At 40.2% G+C, this 18054-nt stretch overlaps 4 protein-coding genes across 5 annotated transcripts; 3 read left to right on the forward strand and 1 right to left on the reverse strand.

Annotated features, from left to right (window-relative positions):
- Window positions 1-79: 79 nt before the first annotated feature.
- On the forward strand, window positions 80-8642 carry LOC130689569 (uncharacterized). Of its 2 annotated transcripts, none has more exons than XM_059495725.1 (6): window positions 80-250; window positions 1257-1787; window positions 1862-1966; window positions 2038-2090; window positions 3239-4055; window positions 8632-8642. In XM_059495725.1, exons 1-5 carry the CDS (start codon window positions 172-174, stop codon window positions 4028-4030), a joined length of 1560 nt encoding a protein of 519 aa, XP_059351708.1. In that variant the 5' UTR covers window positions 80-171; the 3' UTR covers window positions 4031-4055; window positions 8632-8642. The 2 variants fall into 2 exon arrangements, with proteins under 2 accessions (XP_059351708.1, XP_057368498.1); XM_057512515.1 differs by having other exon boundaries at window positions 82-250; window positions 2035-2090.
- Window positions 4949-7097, reverse strand: LOC130689606 (cysteine dioxygenase type 1-like). Its single transcript, XM_057512561.2, has 5 exons — window positions 7049-7097; window positions 6805-6962; window positions 5790-6046; window positions 5261-5430; window positions 4949-5200 (listed from the first exon to the last, which is right to left on the reverse strand). Exons 2-5 carry the CDS (start codon window positions 6960-6962, stop codon window positions 5138-5140), a joined length of 648 nt encoding a protein of 215 aa, XP_057368544.1. The 5' UTR covers window positions 7049-7097; the 3' UTR covers window positions 4949-5137.
- A 1715-nt stretch (window positions 8643-10357) lies between the features above and the next one.
- Window positions 10358-13102, forward strand: LOC130689565 (xylulose kinase-like). The gene is made up of 12 exons (XM_057512509.2): window positions 10358-10585; window positions 10662-10744; window positions 10815-10959; window positions 11036-11215; window positions 11288-11389; window positions 11462-11593; window positions 11659-11812; window positions 11880-12027; window positions 12091-12380; window positions 12439-12536; window positions 12605-12760; window positions 12825-13102. Exons 1-12 carry the CDS (start codon window positions 10505-10507, stop codon window positions 12885-12887), a joined length of 1632 nt encoding a protein of 543 aa, XP_057368492.1. The 5' UTR covers window positions 10358-10504; the 3' UTR covers window positions 12888-13102.
- Window positions 13103-13637: 535 nt separating this feature from the next.
- On the forward strand, window positions 13638-15730 carry LOC130689589 (mitochondrial coenzyme A transporter SLC25A42-like). The gene is made up of 9 exons (XM_059495730.1): window positions 13638-13802; window positions 14009-14173; window positions 14445-14555; window positions 14611-14677; window positions 14741-14858; window positions 14923-15055; window positions 15126-15258; window positions 15319-15502; window positions 15584-15730. Exons 1-9 carry the CDS (start codon window positions 13800-13802, stop codon window positions 15726-15728), a joined length of 1059 nt encoding a protein of 352 aa, XP_059351713.1. The 5' UTR covers window positions 13638-13799; the 3' UTR covers window positions 15729-15730.
- Window positions 15731-18054: the final 2324 nt, after the last annotated feature.

The raw sequence follows: 18054 nt of genomic DNA on the forward strand, positions 1-18054 counted from the left end.
AACAACAACAACAACACATTTTTTTTCGGTATAAATAGTGGCGAGCTGTGGCTGTAAAAGACGTCACTTACCAACTACTCCTCCGACGAGTAACATCTCGCAGTCCTTCTCCAAAACAATCCAAGTGACAACGTTCTCTTTGCCAGTTCTCCTCGCAAGTTATTCTCGAAAATGATGAAATCTGTTGTGGTCCTGATGTGCCTGGTCGCCGTCATCTGCGCCGCCTCTGAAGTCGACTATATCCGACGACGTAAGTTCTCCATTTAATTTTTTTGAATTCATTTTAATCGAAAGAAAAAACAAGCACTTGGGACGACCTGTAAACGTCCCGTTCTGAAGATGTTCTACCATGACTTGACACCTTCTCTTTTCACGCTATTTAATATTATTTTTCCTTGTGTTGTGCCCCGTTCAGGTTAAAAAAACTAAGAAGAAGAGTAAAAGTTTTCCATTGTCTCGGTATGTTTTCAAAAGAAAAGATCTTGTCATCTTTTGGGATGCTCTTTTCTATTGGAAAAACATTTTTTGAAGAGAGAGAGAAAGTCTTTTGCGTAAGGAATTTAAATAGATGGAACATTATCCGAGTGGAGGAATGATGCGGAACAAAAAAAAAAATCCCGAGCTGCAGCAACAACTTTCACCTCCCTCCCTCTCCGCAATTTGTTTCCCTTCCAGTATCGAGAGAGTCTGTGGCGGAATCGAAAATTTCGCCTCTTCCGCCATAGTTTTCTAGTAGAACGCGTTCACATACATGATCGCTCATCCCACCGCTATTAATGACATGGGGCATATAAAGATTGCAGTCATCTCTCGCAATTATTTTGCTATCGCGAGCGCACACCGAAGGCGATGAAAGTCGCCGGTTCCGCCCGTTCCGTTTTTATTTCTTGGTCGGTGAAACTTTTTCCGAAGAGAAAGAGAGAGTTTTTATTATTTTTTTTTTGAACAAACATTTCATTTTTTTTTTTTTGTTGCGTAGATTTGTCATCAAGGTGATTTTCTTGTTCGAGTATAGCGCTCTCTTTGTTTGACTAATGGTCAGAAGGTCACTGTCGTTTACTTTGTTTATTGTTCAATTTGACGTTACACCGGCACGGAGAAAGGCATATGCCCTTCGGCTATGTTTGCGCTCTTTTAACATTCTCCGGTTACGTTTCAATCGGCATCGGGGTCATAGAAGCAAACAAAGACATTTGTTTCACATTCTAATTTTCTTTTTAAATAATTTATGTTTGATGATTTAAAATATATTATAGGCAGCAGCGTGGTTGTTGGTAAACCGATGCAAGTTCCAGTTTTCCCGCCTAAAAGGAACGTGAACCAGCAGAAGAGGCAAGTGGATTTCGATGCTGGATCTCGCCCTGCCGCCGCGTCAGCCAGACAACAGGCCGCGTCTGTTCCCCTGCAACAGGCTTTCCGTCCTGCTCCTCCGGCCGAGTTCCGTCGCCCCCAACAGGCACGCCCTCAACAGGAACGCGCTCAACAAGATCGTCCTATTCAGGAACGTCCCCAACAGGAAGTTGATGCTGCCATCCGAAGTGTAGCCCCGTCGTCTTTCGCTTCCGCCGCAGCTCCGGAGCAGACTTTTAATGCAGCCAGGGATAACGCCGAGAGGCCCGCTGAGACACCCATCGAGAGACCCGCTCGCCAGCAAGCTGCCCAACGTCCAGCTCGCCCAGCTTCGGTAGGTGCTGAGCGCCCCAACAGGAACCCCGAATACGCCGGAGGTTTCCCCTCTGGATTCACCAGCGGCCTTCCTTCTTTCGACTTCCAGGGACGCATGCCCGGTAATGAGTTTGGAGTGAATTTCTTCTTTCTTTTTTCTAACTTGTGAATATTTTGTTATTTAATGAATTTTCAGAGCCGGATGCCAAAAGCGAAGGATTTATGGATTCTGCTTTGAACGATTTCCCTAACTTGAAAGCTTTGGGCGGATTCGATGCTTTCCCTGATGTTGCCCGTGAAGGTAAAGTTGTCTGCTAAATGAAAATATATTGGTTAAAAAATTTACGATTTAAATTTCATTTGCAACAGGAGACAGCGCAGCAAAGAGACCCGCCCAGAACCGACCTGCCCGACCTAGTGCTCAGGTAACTAAGACGCATAAAAAATAAGCATCGAATTTAACGAGAGCAAAAAATCGAGTTATTCGAATTAGAATTTATCATTACGACTAAATTTACTCTTGTAAAATTGACTGAAACAAACAAAAACTTGAAACCGAATTTGACGAAATGGAACACAAAATTTGAGACTTTCTAGACTAGTCGTTAGAAATATTTGACAAGAAAAAAGACTTTTGACAGCAGCAGCAAGTATAGTTTTTAATCAGAATTAGCATAAAATCAAACACCTGACTTGTAGTTCGTTAAAGTGGTGAAATGATTTTATTTTGCTTTTGTACTAGAGAGAAAGACATTTTACATAGAATTTGAATTTTCCTAATTGAAATTGACTCTTGATTTTTGTGTATGTCTTTTTGTTTTACAGTTCCGGCCACAAGCCAATTAAAAAAACACCTCCAAAAAAAATTAAATTCCTAACCCTTCCCTCCCAAAGATAAAAAAGATAAACACATACACACATACACACACAAAGAAAAACAACACGACTCTCCCCGGACTGTCCAACTCACGACGACTCCAACCAATTGAATCGAACTGAAGTTGAAACTATTTGCTAACCTTATGTCTTAACGACTTTTTTTTCCTCGCTTATTAGTTATATCGTATTGTTATTAAAGAAAATTATAAATTGTTTTGCTGTTGAAAAAATAATATTATTTTAAACGACTGCGACTGACGCGCTCCCTTTATTCTCCTGCCCTCCATTGACCAACGAGACTATTTATGGCACCTACTACCTACTTTGCCAACATGACGTAACACACCAACCTTGTTAACACACACGCACACGAAAATGGCGGATTCCTTTCCCCCCCAAAAAAAAAAAACAAATTAAAAAAAAATTGAGAGAAAAATTGAGGCAAACAGACAGACTCTGACTCTGACACTCATCACAGGTAAGTTTATTACTTACTTTACTCAACTTACTGCTGCTGCTGTTTTGTACATTTTTTAAAAACAATTTTCATTTGATTTCGTACGATTTTTAAATTTAATTAATTTTTTTTTTGAATTATCGTCGAGGCTTTTGCTTGTTAAATTACAGAAACTCATTAAATTTCATTAGCTGTAATTAACTTTAGCCTTTTTATTGTTTATTTTTAAATGTTTAGAAAAGCAAACGGGCAACTCCAAGTGGCAATTTGACCAACGATCCATTGCCGAAAAACCTATCGAAACGGAATAAGAATAAACCCATCGTTCTGGAAGATGACGAAGCCATGCTGGAACCGGATTTCTCGCCCATCAAACGATCCAGCAAACAGCCGACTGATATTGCCGACATCATTGCCGATTCCGTAGGAGAAGAACAGCGTTTCAATCCGACTTTCCATCCGAATAACGGCCCGTACGGACGTGCCCCAGCACCGGCACCTGCAAATCCACCATCAGTGCCCACCTCGTCCTTCCGTTCACGTCGCCCGTCTTCCGTCGGTTCATCGCCTAGCAATAAAAACAGACAGAATCAAAGGTCTCCGTACGTGGCCGACCAGTTCAATGAATTCGTCGATGGCGAGAATGGACTTTTGGGTTCGGGCAATTTCGACGTGCTGGGCGGTGGGGTCTTCCGTGACACGGTCGATTATCAAAGGCCTTACGTCTCGTCGCAACCGCAGTATTACCCGCCTAGTTCACCAGCGCCACCGCTACAGCACGACACTTTCAGGCCCCATCAGCCTTTCTTCCCGTCCGTCCAGCAATCACCGCCTATCGGCGATCAATTTGGAAATTTCGTTCCACCGCTGAAGCCTTCTCTTCATCAACAACAGGGGCCGCATAATAATAATAATAATAATAACAATTACGGCAACGTCCCCACGTTCCCGAGCTCGTTCTTTAATGACGATGACTTCTTTTCCAACTTTCGAGACTTTGCTGACGTCAATCAAGACTACCGCAACTGATCTATTTGGAATTCGGTATTCATTTGTTAAGATTGAACACACCCGGTTAAAACTCTGTGCTATTTGGATGTCGTACCGAAATTTTTTCATCTCCACCACCCCGCCTATCATTTCTTTCTCTAGACTCGAAAAAAAAAGTAGGTTGACGTGTGTACAAAAATTATTATGCAACGAATGTCGCAGTAACTTTTATTTTTTTATTAATCTGCATAGTTAAACTCCTTTCCATTGACAGACGAAACCCAAAAAAAACAATTCTGACTTCTATCCGTTCGATAGCCCCTTCCTCACGCTGGTCGTGAACGGAAAGGGCTCCCATGCGTGACACCTTTAATTTTCCCCAAGTTTATTTGCTGCATTTTCGTCTTATACAATTAACTTGAAATCATCACGCAGCTATCATCCATCCTTTTTTTTTATCAATTTAAATAACACAGAGCTTTACCCTGGAATTTTACGATAAACCAAAATACACGTATTATCACAGTAATGACTTGACTCACGACTGACGGTTTGACTTAACGACAAAGTGACTCGTGATTCCTAAAAAAGACCGCCGTACAGTTTACCAAGAAGCCACTGTATTTATTTAAAAAATAAGTGTGGGTGTATCTTGATGTTTAAGAGTTTGGTATGGCGAAACATGTAACAACCTCCTAAACAAACAAGATAATCTCGTCTGCTCTTTCTGTTGGTTTACTCTGGTTGGGTACGTCAGATAGCGCCACGCTTTGTAAAACGGGCAGCACAGACACTTACGCGAAACCATTCAAAAATAAAATTCTGACATCGTCGTGGCTATACCAAGAAAAAAAAAAAAGGTAAACAATTTTTTTTATAATGTATTTTTTTTTTATTGTTCAATCACATTTTTCTTGATTAATTAATCAATTTAAAAAAACTAAAATCTGGAGCGAATCATTTTGGAAAATAATCAAGTATTCGTAAGATTAGGTCAATTTTTCATTTAGACTGGCTACCATAAGTTCGTTTAAAGGCAATTGTTGAGGAGGAAGAGACATCTCGATTTGAACTGGGTGTGATTGCCTCCGGTACTGTCGATTCAGTCAGTGTAAATTTCAGGTTCGTCTTTTTTTTTTCTTGTGCTTAGTTCTTGTTACCAGAGCAACAGCTGCTAGCCGCGGGACTGCAGGACTCGGGGGTCGTTATCTACACGTGGATCAGTGTCACATTCAACATTAACATGTTTAATTAAGAGTGAAATCATACCGTTGAAACTTTCTCGCCATATCGGCTCCAAAACGTCACTTTGGCTTCAGACTTCTTTCCCGTTCGCTGGTCAAACATGTGACACGTGTCGTAAGGTGGGCTGTACAGATGCAGCGAAACCGCACCTTCTACGTGACTGGGGTTCTCCATACGATGTAATCCCATCGAATCTGAAATTAAGACGGAAAAGTGAGTAGAGTTTAAACAACGAGTTTTTCAGAGTTTCCATGTTTGCACAAAGCGGTTGGAATTGGGCAAGTAACAGCCAACTTTGTTGTCGCACTATTGCGCCATCTTTGCCGTAGGCGCCGAATTCACGCATTCACGTCACCTTGGCAACAAAGTAGAAACCTTGGAATGTGAACGACTTCTCGTTAGTCGTTCTTCCCACGCACACTTTGTTAAGATTAAACAACATTTGAAAAAAAAAAAAGCCACAGCACTTTTGAGTGTGTGACGTTATCGCTTAAACATTGACCGAAAAATACATATATTACATAGCTAATTGTTAATATGGAAATCAGCTTACCGTTTATGTAACAGACTTCATCCAATTTTAGCAACGCGGAGCTTTTCTCTTTTAACTGCTCACACGCCGCGTCTGTAGCCTCGCAGTCGCATTCTTTTGGCCAATCAAATCGCACCTCTTTGAGTGTCCCCTTCAACATTTTCATGAAGCAGTGAGCGTCGGCGTGATCGTGAATGGGTGAAGCGTGGCTCTCACCCCAGCAGAGCAGCATCAAGTTGAACTTGCCGTTGCCTTCGTCCACCAAATTCCTCGTGTACCTGAAGAAAAATGAGAACATTACGCATTAATTAGTGGCCAATAGGTGCAGCCAACACACGTTGCCTATTTGCAACTCTTTTGTGCGGCGTAGAACCACCTGTTGATAACTAGGCGGCACGAACGAAATCACTAAGTAAAACCTATCGCCATACCTTCGTAGATGATAACTCCTTCCCTTCCTTAAAAATATCAACTCAAAAACAACAAAAACAATAATCACTCGTGCGTAAGGGATTGCTAGGCAAACCCGTGAATCTGGTGCAGATACACCAGTCGCACTTAAAGCTAAAACCTAAAAACCTCACTAAGTAAACAAGGCACGTGGGACATAACGCTGACAGATAAAACAGTGTGCACAACACGAATATCAGATGCTGATTCGATAACAATAAAAAATTACTTGCTGTCCTTGTAGTTATGCATATCGATAAACAAATGAAATTGATAAATAAATATGGCAACATATTTTTTGTTTTTTTTATGGCAAAAAGGAAATGAAACTGAAGATCGTGGGTCAAACGCGATAAGAAAACCGTAAAGGATGGCAAACATGTGAAAGCAAAGAGAAAAAAAAAAGGGTCAACGCGAAAATGTTAATGAAGTGAAACTTGTGCGATCATCTTATTGCAAGAAATCTAATGAAAACAGTGTCGTTTTGTATATGAAAAACTAGTTTCTAAGCTCTGGCTCTCTAAGTAGAACTAAACATACAAGTAATTTAAAAAAAAACAATGGAACAATTAAAAGTTTTAGTTACTTGTATCGATCGAATATGGCGTACTTCTTCCATTCGGCCTCATTACTCTTGTAGGATTCCATCAAGTCTTTGACAAAATCCACGTCGACCCTGTCATTTTCGAAAGCTCTGTGTAACTGGGCTTTGAGTTCGTCTAGCGTTCCAACCCGTTTATCCATCTAGTGAAAGAGAATGTTGTTTTTGGTTAAATGAAAATGATTGAACAGACACAAAGTTGACACGAAAACAAAAACAACACGATTACTTTGATCAGCGAGCTCGGTTTGACTCCTGAACCCCTTCTGCCAAACTGATTGCCATCCCATCTCATATATAAGGAATAACCTAGACCAGCTTTAGTTTTATCTGCAAAGGAGCTCCCTCTTTGGGTTAGCAGAGTTCTCTTGTCCCCTCCCTTCTACGAACCGAAATATAGCGCCATAAAAATTCTCCTTTTTTGTTTTCTGGATACGGCTGTGGTACCAACACGAACGCAACCCACGTTTTGTGTTGTTCAGTCTACATGGTCATCTCCCCCCCCCCCCCTCTCCCTCCAAATAAAACCTACCTATTCACCTGGCGGTTGTTGAATGCTTCTGGCTAATCAGTTTTTTCCAAGTTTTGTTGATAGTTCTCTTTATTTTATTCCGTTTTCTCTTCTCCCCCTTCTCACCACTTCGTTTTAACCGGTTTTGATTGACAAAAGAAAAGAAAAATACTGACAAAAAAATATTTCATTGTTTCGTAATGGGTTCGCCGAGGCTCAAGTTTTTATGGCATAGCCTACAGCGCCCAGATACTGCGACGTGGCATATGCAATAAGCTTGTAGCTCATTTGAATAGTGAAAGAATGCAAAAAATAAAACGGTCTGCTATTACAGCGAGCCACGCATGTGTTGGCCAATTTTTACTACCTGTCCTTATAGAAGTAGTTGTTCTTGTTATGTATTTGCGTACGTATGCCTTGTACGTAAATACATTTTTTTTTTGTTGCCGGCATTTTTCCCAGGAAGACAAAGCCACACGGGGACGTCACAACCCATTTTTGGAGCCAAGTTTCAACAACATAATGAGGAAATAGTTGTACGGATACGCTGTTCTACGCCGTAAGGTATCCACTCGTTTTTTAGCATACCGATCTTCTTCAGTGTTACGTGTTTTCTTGAATTGGGAAAGCTTTCTTGTTTTGATTTCACTGTTAGTAAACGTGGAATATTCATTTACTTGAACTAACGAGAATAGAGTTGTTGGTTGGGTAACGGGATTTACCTTTGACATTCCTGGTTTCCTAGTACGAGTTAATCTGCGTTTTACGTGACACAATTTCAAGACTGCCTTAATTTCAGGTTACGTTCCAAGCATATGGGAATAATTAATTAGGGATGTTATAATCCTTAGAGGATAGATATCTTTTTGTTGACTGAGGTCATCCGTTCAAGACGGGTAAATGTGTAATCACATGGGATGAGACAATGGTTTGTTCTAAATCTGCCTTTTGGTAAAACCCAGTCTCCCTATACGTCTCGATTCGTTTACTTCAATAACAGTTCCGTTCCAATCTTCAAGGTCACAAATTGTGTGACGTCGATATATAAAAGGCAGACAGCACGTGGATCTTATAATCTAGTATATACTAGTATATTGGGTGTCCTAAATATTCAATGTGCATCTCATTTTGCTGCTATCATAGGAGTCTGTGGGTAATTCCGTTATTTTGGCGCTGGGCATTCGAGATAATGTGAACTAGTTTACATCACCGTGCTTTCTAGTACGTTTTTGTTTGCATTGTATGGTTCAGGTACCGTACGTATGGACGCAAAAGAACCGCAAGAATGGGTGAACATTCAGTTTGATAGACAGGCTGGCGTGAAGGTAATACGTGACAGATCCCGGATGTGAATGTGGTTAAAGTTCGTTCACCTAGTATATACAATTTTCGTATTTCGTTTTGGGGAGAATATGATGATCGGATGCTTTAATTTTCTGGTCTGTGATAGGGAAGCAAAATCGTTTTTCGAAAAAAAACGCTTTCGGTAATTATTTCGGGAGGATTTCACTGGCTATTTTATCGGATTGCGATAAAGTTAAACAGAAACTACAATTCACGGAATGAGAGCAAATAAATAAGGGGGAAAATACACTTGCACCACGAATCCATAAAGGTAAAGTAAGATAACATTTGAGCATTTATTGTCACTTACCTCATGCATTTTTTATGCATCAGCCTTTGTTGTGTAGTCGAACGTGTGTTCAACATCCTGCTGAGTGGGCGTCCGCCAGTGACGTGTTTGACGTTCAACATATCACGTCGTCGAGGGTCATCCTGGTAAAAAAAAATTGATAAAAGTGAACATAATGCAATTTTGGAATTTGCTCAGCCAGGGGTTAGCAATGTCACTTGTAAGAAAAACGTTGGGCGGAGAAGTTTGTCTTGATAAGATACTGGTAAAAATGCTAAACGGTTCTCTCACGATTGTTTCTTAACAAAATGAATAGCGAGCAAATAGCAATGACTCGCAACTTTCCTAAACAATTCCAGGTACATCGTTTTGTGATGGACGAGGTGCAAGTTTCTAGCTTCATGTTTACATTCATCAAGAAATATTAGATATTGAAACTGAAAGGTCTTGGAGGAAAGATGTGACTTTGTTTACCTGTCAACAAATTTGATCCTGGTTGGTCCGTTTGGGGTTTTTACGTTACGTGTAGGTTAACCTGGCTCTAATTTTTTTTTATGTGCGCCATTTATGTCGCCATCTTAAAAATATGGCGCTAAAGTTTCCGGGAGCTACCCCCCGCACCTCCCTCCGCACAAGTAATGCACTCGATCACCATCAGTTGTAGCCATTAGGGCAGAGCCCTCTTTTAATGACGAGAAGTGAGTGCTGCCTGATATAATTTTTCTGGTAAATATTTGAAATAAAAAACTAGAATAACATATTGCTTACTCTTTGTTAATGAAAGAAATTTTAGACGTATTCAATTCGTTGGGGGGTCGTATATTTTGCCCCTTATACCATAGTTTGCCGTAAAAATTTTCAGTTTAGGGCAATCAGACTACTTTTCCAGTTGGACGTTTCTGGGTGAAGGGGTCTATCCCTTCCCGTTTTTAAACATGGCGGATAATTTTTTTTTAGACACGCGAAGAAATGTAAAAAATATTATAGTTATTATTTTTGTTTGGATAACGCATTTGATTTTTTTCACACGTTAGAACGAGTATTCACACGAAAACAAGGCACTTCGCGTTAGAGGGCTATTTGGTGGCCTTGGCTTAAATTTCTGATGAATTCTTTTCCTGCTAAAGGGTATTTTCGTCGACAGTTGCGTGAATCGTCTAAGCGAATAAGTAATATATGGAATGGCTGAAATTGTCTAAAAAGTTGTTTTTGAAATGTTACATATTATTTTCAAATCTCAATTCTCAATCATAATTGTAGGACTATCATTGAGTCAACTCTAACTTCTCATTTTCAACTTGAGAAATGCGAATTAAAAATCTCCACTCTCAACATCATTCCGGAAGAAATTTGGCAACGATGATACGTGATGTTACCAAAATGAAAAAACAACAATAACAAACGAGGGGAGGAGAATTCTGTTCCTGTTCATGCGGTGAGTCGTCATCTTTATCATGAACTTCCGTACGTCATCATCCTGTCACGGTTGGGAAGACTAGGTATCCACTACCATCTATAACCAACGCACCCGACGACTGAGAATGTCGGACTTGCCATATATTTTGTCTGAAACCATCTCCAGGAAAAGCTATTTTCTTGGCTTAGATTTCAGCACTCAACAGGTGAAAGAGAATTTCATGCATCTGCATCTTTAAATTATGTATATATTTTTTTGTTTGTTTACCTTTAATATCTAAGTTAAAAGCTGTGGTTGTTGATGAGAAATTGCAAGTTCTACATGAAGCAGCCGTAAATTTTGATCGCAACCTACCTGAGTATAGGTCAGTGTTTTAGGTGTTTGTACTGTACCATGTCAAAAGAAAGCATTACTAGAACAATTCCACTACTTAGGACAAGTGGTGGGGTTAAGAAGAATGGATCAACTGTCACTGCCCCGACAGTTATGTGGGTGAAAGCATTGGATTTGCTAATGGACCAGCTGAAGATTACTGGTCTAGACTTCCAAGATATCTCAGCAATATCAGGATCTGGCCAAGTAAGTCCCAACAGTTTCCAAAAATCAAATAAACATAAAGGCAGAGACAGAATCTTATTTGGTGAATGTGTTACAGCAACACGGCAGTGTATATTGGCGAAAGGGAGTTCAGAATCTGTTGCCTAGTTTAGATCCAATGAAATTCTTATTTCTACAACTAGCCAACTGCTTCAGCGTCCAAGATTCGCCAGTATGGATGGATTCCAGTACACATAGTTATTGTGAAACAATGGAGAAGAAACTTGGTGGTCCTCAGGTGATTCTTTAATTTACTTTTGAAATATCAGCAATGTTCTGTAACCCAACCTTGAAATTGATGGTGTTACAGAAATTGGCTGATCTGACTGGTTCTAGAGCTTACGAGAGATTCACGGGGCATCAAATCGCAAAAATTGTAAGCGAAAAAGCAGAGCTTTATTTCAACACGGAGGTATTTAGTCTTAAAAAAGTACCTATTACAGTAAAATCCAATTTCTTGCTATACCGCCTTTTTTGGTTTTAGAGAATATCCTTAGTCAGCAGTTTTGCTTGCTCAGTTTTTCTGGGATACTACAGTCCTATCGATTGGTCCGATGCTTCAGGAATGAATTTATTCGATATTACTTTAAAAGATTGGGATTCACAGTGTTTGCACGTAACAGTCCAACTCTTAAATTTTCATTAGATGACAATGTCTAATTTCTGAGCTAATTTTTGCAGATGTGTGCCCCTGATTTGAAAGAGAAGTTAGGCGAACCAGTCGCTACTCATACATGTCTTGGACCAATTTCCAATTATTTTGTTGAACGATACAGCTTTGACCCAAGTTGCCAGGTCGTAGCCTTCACAGGCGATAATCCCGCGTCACTTGCTGGTATAGTCTGCAACAATTTCGAAATTTTAGTACTGTGCTTTAAATAAAATCTCGTTTGTTTTAACAGGAATGTGTTTGGAACCGGGCGATGTTGCCATAAGCCTGGGAACTAGTGACACGGTCTTCCTCTGGCTCAGTGGAAAACCTACGCCCTCATTAGAGGGTCATGTCTTTTGCAATCCAGTTGATCCCGAGGCCTATATGGCTTTATTATGGTATACAACCTGAATTAGGAATGTTTAAAAAATCGATTAATGCTTTTCCTTTTCACGAGGTAGTTTCAAAAACGGATCGCTTACTCGCGAACGAATTCGAGATTTATTCGCTCATCGGTCATGGGATGAATTTGATGCTCTATTAGCCTGCACGCCACCCGGAAATCACGGTCACATTGGCATGTATTACGACGAGCAAGAGATCACACCAAAGATCCAGGGTACATTCCGCTTTAACGCATCCGATCAGAAAGTCAACGCCTTCGAAGAGGCGGCCACAGAAGTTCGCGCCCTTGTCGAAGGGCAACTGTTAGCTAAGCGAGTTCACTCCGAACAATTGGGATTTAACATAGGTCAGTGAATTTTATCAGATGCTTTGAAGAATTAAAGATAAAGGAAAAGTTTTTGTAGGTGAAAATTGTCGAGTATTCGTCACAGGTGGGGCGTCGAACAACAGGTCTATTTTGCAAATTTTGAGCGATGTTTTTAATGCTGACGTATTCACTCAGGTAGCCAAACGTTGAACTACAATTAAACGCAGGAAACATTAGATGCCTTTTGTTTTGATTAATTCTAGGATACGGCCAACTCCTCCTGTCTTGGCTCGGCCTACCGAGCAGCTCATGGTTTGGCAGTGAAACAATCCGGCACGTTCATTCCATTCAACGAGTTTATGGCCGACCGTCGGCCAAACTTTACCCTTTTGTGTCGTCCAAGAAGCGAAGCAGCCAAGGTATAAAGGTTCATTCCCTGTTTTTCGATTGCTAAATTTAAAATTTCTTATATTTTTATTTCAGCTGTATGACGCTATGGCTGCTCGCTTTGCTACGTTGGAGTCTTCCATTTTAACGCATAAATGAAAAAAAAATGGCTATAATATCAATGCAAAGCAGGTGCCTTCCAAGAAGTTAATGCTCTTTAACGTTGTTATTGAATTTACAAAGAACAATTATCCGCGCAGCTTTTAACGTACAAACTCGAATAGAGAAGAGGCATACTAATTTATGTTTACAAGAGCAATATTATTTCCAAATGTTGTTGTTGTGCTTAAAATGAAATCAAAACGACTGTCCAAGGACGCTGTTATCAGTTTTTAATCGTTGTCGATGCATTCGCTGTTTTCTTTTGTACACAGGGCGTGGCTTGTAAAACGCACAACTGCATCTGACCACAATTTTTCATTTCCCTTTACACCTGTTTGCGTCAAAATTTCTTCAGCGTTACGCCTGTGGATTCTATTTGACTTTTGCAAGGTCAAAAGCAATTTGGAACTATGGGAACAAATTACTTAGGCTAGACAAGTTCCCGGTTCTTTCTTGCTGTTTAGCCTTCGTTTGTCCTCGAGGCAAGCCTGAAGCTGTTTACTTGTTTCTTGTTTTCCCGTCGTCTACTACAGGAACCGAGCAAAATAATCACGTTGCGAATAACCGAAGGTCACGTTCTATAGAAACGACGAGAGAGCCGGCAGTGGAAAACATCCAATTGAAATTCAAAGAGGGATGTACGTAACCGGGAATGAGCCAAGCAGACGTGGCGAATGATAAGACTGAAACGCGACCAATGTTCTGTTGGTAAACAGTCGCCTCTGGCATGTTCAGGTAGGAAAAAAGGAGGTCTAGATACATCGCCATCGCATAACTGTTTTCGCTGAAAAGCGTGTTGGATCGTCTTCGTTGTACTTCACCTCTCCAAAAAGAGTTATTGCTGTTAACAAGCTGGTGTTAATTATTCTACGTCAGTCTTTTAGTGGACACTAATTTATTATTGAGAAGATGGTACTCTTCTTTATTATTTCTTCATTTATAAAGTAGATGCAAGAAATTTATCATACCCAATGACCTTTCAAAATACCTGTTACTTCCATGTTGTATTAAAGTGTTTGAAGTGATTTGACATTGATATAATGATGAATTCTTTAGTAGCTCAATTAAAACTTTTTTATTTATTAATCATTCACGTGCTACTTTACATATACTTACAGGCAGCAGAACACTCTGCTCGAAACTTTGCTGCTATGAGCCGATCAATGGAAGTGGACTTACGTATTGGTAACCCTGCACATACACTCCAAAGAATTCGAGCAATGGAATCCCCACCTGCACATGCCAAACCTACTACAGCTGAAAACACTTCAAATTCCTTATTGGTAACATTTTACTTCTAAATTTATTTGTTGTGTTTATGTTGTAGTAGGTGCATTGACATAAATTCATGATATGTGCTATCCTTTGAGATATGAGTATTATGTACCAATTGGGAGCTTATCAGGGATGGAAAATCCAAATTTCAATGGGCTTTTTTGTCTTCATTGTGCTCTTATCAGCCATGTATCACAACAATCCCAGTTTTCTTACTCCGTCCAAGGTTCCTGAATGAAATGACTTGACCTCAATACTAGTTTGAAATTGTATTTATAGATCAAAACTACTAGTCCAGCGATTCTGGCAAGCTTGACCGCTGGAGCTATGGCCGGTGCCCTAGCTAAGACGGTGATTGCCCCATTAGACAGAACAAAAATCATTTTTCAGGTAATACAAAAAAAAATGTAATTGCGCAGTTCAAACTAAACTCGTTTCATCAAAGGTGACCAAAATGTCATTTAACGCCCGAGGAGCTCTTCGTTTCTTAATCAAAAGTTACAAAGAGGATGGTAAGCTGCTCCACCTATCGCTTTTAAACAAGAGACTCAATACCCGTTTTAAATTTCATGTAGGTTTGCTGAGTTTATGGCGAGGGAATTCGGCAACTATGGCCCGCATCGTTCCCTACGCTGCAATTCAGTTCACCGCACACGAACAGTGGAAACACTTTTTACACACCGACAGACCAGAGTAAGCCATGTTTAAAACACCTGGTAGGTTTCCATTATATTTAACATTTCACATCGTCCATTAGAGCTCCAACAGGAATGCGATTTTTGGCTGGATCATTGGCAGGAGTGACGGCCCAATCGATAACGTATCCGCTGGACCTAGCACGAGCCAGAATGGCTGTAACTCACCGTGATATGTACGGTTCTATAATCCAGGTCAGTATTCACAGTAACTAAGAAGAGTAACAAACAAACCGATAAAGTAATTCCCCATTTTGATCCACAGGTTTTTGTAAAGATGTGGCGAGCAGAAAGACCTAAAGCCTTCTACAAAGGTTTCACCCCTACTATATTGGGGGTCATCCCTTACGCCGGAGTCAGTTTTTGTACCTTCGAGAGTTTGAAAGTTAAACACAAAGGTATGTCACCATATTTCTCTTGATCACGATACTGTTATCATCTTGTTGAATTTGCCACAGAAATCACCGGAAGATCAGCACCCAATCCCCTCGAGAGATTGCTGTTTGGTGCACTGGCCGGCCTTTTCGGACAAACAGCTTCTTATCCTTTGGACATCGTGAGGCGACGGATGCAAACTTCGGGCCTGAACGGCTGCAGTTATCCGTACGACACCATTCGCGGGACCCTTCGCTACGTCTACAGGTAGGACACCCCTACGCTGATTTGAATTAGTATATTCATGTTGAGCATGCCGTGAATTTACAAAATCGTATCGTCCTTTAGAACGGAAGGGATCATCGGTGGACTGTACAAGGGCTTGTCGATGAATTGGATCAAAGGCCCGATTGCCGTCGGCATCAGTTTCGCCACGTTCGACATCTGTCAGAACGCTTTGAAACAACTGTCCGTCTTCCGAGCAGCTCCGTAAACCATGTAATCAAACGAAAGCTTGTTATGATTATCAACGTCCAGCCATTTTCTCGCCTTGAAAAACGTTTTCATTTGTTGTTGTAAAGCTTGTTGTTTTTTTTAAATTCTTATTTAGGGGGGGTGGTAATCTCTTACATGCCAACACAGAGTTTCGATTTCATGTTTGATATAGCGAGGTGATATTTTATGCAACAGTCACTTAAAAAAAAAGCCCAAATTATCAGCAACGCGAAGACGAAGTCTTAACTTTGGACTCGCAAGATCTGCTTTATAGTACGTGTCTGTGTCAAAAGTCCATGTTGTGAGGGAAGTAAAGTTTGATAGTCGCTATTTTGACTTGCTCCTCCGGTTGCGTACAATTTTGCAGCGCCATGTAGAGTCTTAAAAACAAAACAAATTTAGTCTTGGACGTTGTGAATAATGCCAACTTAAATTTTTCCTTTTCTTTATTCTTCAGAAGAAATCCAGACAACGACGTAATAATGTATGATATTACATGCGCCTTTACGAGCTGAATTTTCGTTTCGTAGTCGCCCACTTGTAGACCGTTTCTTTTTTAGGAAAAATGTCCTATGGGTCAGCAGAAGTGATTTCGTAGAAATCTTTCCATGTCGTAGCCGCATCGTTTTCTTGGGTTCAAAGCTTCCGTTTTCAACCTCCACTCTTTTTTAAAACAAAATCCCGGTCGATTTTCAATCGTAGACTTAGGTGTCAAACGTGTCTCGTTTTCTTACTCGTTTAACAATATCTTCCACATCTATCCCGCTTTTTTTTTCAAATATTGTAAGTCGTCCGACTCTTTGAAACATCCGCTCAACTTAAAAAGAAATGCAAACAAATTCGATAATACTATGAAAGTAAAACGATAAACATTTTAATTCGTCTGTGTCACACATGTACCACACCACACATCACTGTATAGTGTGTCAATTTAGCTGTCCTCTCCAGAAGATTTATTTGATTTATTCCTAAATTCCCGGTAGTGATTTTTTTTGGGTATGTTAGACACGTGCATTGGTGATCAAAATGTTTTCCTGTTTTTTTCCCCTTATTTAAGTTACAAAAATTGCAGACTTTTTGACATATATTTTAGACGACCGTGATATCATGTAATTTAAAAACACAGAGTGAGAGAGTTTTGAGATTTAAGAGAAAAAAGAAAGAAATACATGCTGTTGAGAATCTTTTCAATTGGAATAGAGACGCTACACTAAGTTGAAAAAATAAGGAAAATAATGACCGATTTTTCTCGTGACACTCAAACGCGATAGTTGCTGGATTGTTTTCTTCTTTTGACGCGGAAAAAAGTCTCGTCTTTCAGTCGATCCCCGCTCGTTATCGTCCGTAGAGTTTACTTTATAGTTGCGGAAGTTCTAAAGAAAAAAAATCTATTTACATAACCTTTGTGCTAAGAGTTTTCTCTTTTCTTTTCATTTTTGTTACGTAAACGATAATGGCATCCCTAGTTAAATGGCAAGCTCGTTATAGACAGACTTCGTTTTTCTGTCAGATCACAAACGAATTTGACTTTGGCGGCCGCTATCTTGGTGTATCGAACCGGTTACATACCCTCCGCAAATCCGTTGAAAAACGATCGGTGCAGACGCACACGCCGTTCGAATTTCGCGAATTGAAATCGCGTGCCGTTTAGAATCCTAAATGAAGAGCAAAAATACTCTTGGCCGTCTGATATCTCTTAAACTGTCACAGCGTAGCTATTGATAAAGTTGAGCGTACCACGTCATTGCGTTTCATTTGAATCTAAGAGAATCATTTAGCATTTGCGGTAGTGATGTTTTAATCGGCAAACGAGGTTTTCATTCGTATAAGTTATTTCTGTCCCTACGTCCATTAAAATCTCGCGTTCAAATATATGATACCCCCTAAAAGATTCCTTTCAATGTTAGACCCTAAAGTAATCGGAATCTCGTACTTGGTCCTGTTGTCCTTGTCATACGACTAATACCCGGCCAAAGTTTTTCGTTTTTTTTTCCCTTATGCACATCTGCATTCAAGCGTAATATTGCGTATGCAGATTGTATGCGAGCTGACATAGCAAGTAGAGCTGCAATGCATATCAGTTTCCTTTAGGTAATTGGATCAATTTTTTTTTCCTCCCTCCCCTTTCACTCTACTCTCGTATTTTCTCCTCATTTGTCGCGCTAATTAAACTGTGCAGGAATTCGATTACTGTTCATCAATGGCGTAGATCCGTGTCAAAAATGGGGGAACGTATGGGCCCAAATGAAAACGCTCCGCCTGTTTGTGTCATTTCGCTTTCCCACGTCATTTTCTGCCCCTCTTCAACTTTACCTCGTACGAAA

This window comes from Daphnia carinata, chromosome 6 (genome assembly GCF_022539665.2).
Source record: "Daphnia carinata strain CSIRO-1 chromosome 6, CSIRO_AGI_Dcar_HiC_V3, whole genome shotgun sequence".
Taxonomy (NCBI): Eukaryota; Metazoa; Arthropoda; class Branchiopoda; order Diplostraca; family Daphniidae; genus Daphnia; species Daphnia carinata.

Excerpts from the sequence above, each read along its gene's own strand:
- LOC130689589 (XM_059495730.1), top strand. Across the intron at positions 14,556-14,610 it reads GAACAAAAATCATTTTTCAG|GTGACCAAAATGTCATTTAA; the intron begins GTAATACAAAAA and ends GTTTCATCAAAG. Across the intron at positions 14,859-14,922 it reads TTACACACCGACAGACCAGA|AGCTCCAACAGGAATGCGAT; the intron begins GTAAGCCATGTT and ends ATCGTCCATTAG.
- LOC130689569 (XM_057512515.1), top strand. The coding sequence starts at position 172 with ATGATGAAATCTGTTGTGGTCCTGATGTGCCTGGTCGCCGTCATCTGC. Across the intron at positions 251-1,256 it reads AGTCGACTATATCCGACGAC|GCAGCAGCGTGGTTGTTGGT; the intron begins GTAAGTTCTCCA and ends AATATATTATAG. Across the intron at positions 1,788-1,861 it reads CTTCCAGGGACGCATGCCCG|AGCCGGATGCCAAAAGCGAA; the intron begins GTAATGAGTTTG and ends ATGAATTTTCAG.
- LOC130689606 (XM_057512561.2), bottom strand. The coding sequence starts at position 6,962 with ATGGATAAACGGGTTGGAACGCTAGACGAACTCAAAGCCCAGTTACAC. Across the intron at positions 6,047-6,804 it reads GCCATATTCGATCGATACAA|GTACACGAGGAATTTGGTGG; the intron begins GTAACTAAAACT and ends ATTTTTCTTCAG. Across the intron at positions 5,201-5,260 it reads ATGGCGAGAAAGTTTCAACG|ATAACGACCCCCGAGTCCTG; the intron begins GTATGATTTCAC and ends ATCCACGTGTAG.
- LOC130689565 (XM_057512509.2), top strand. The coding sequence starts at position 10,505 with ATGTCGGACTTGCCATATATTTTGTCTGAAACCATCTCCAGGAAAAGC. Across the intron at positions 11,216-11,287 it reads AGAAACTTGGTGGTCCTCAG|AAATTGGCTGATCTGACTGG; the intron begins GTGATTCTTTAA and ends ATGGTGTTACAG. Across the intron at positions 11,594-11,658 it reads GGGATTCACAGTGTTTGCAC|ATGTGTGCCCCTGATTTGAA; the intron begins GTAACAGTCCAA and ends TAATTTTTGCAG.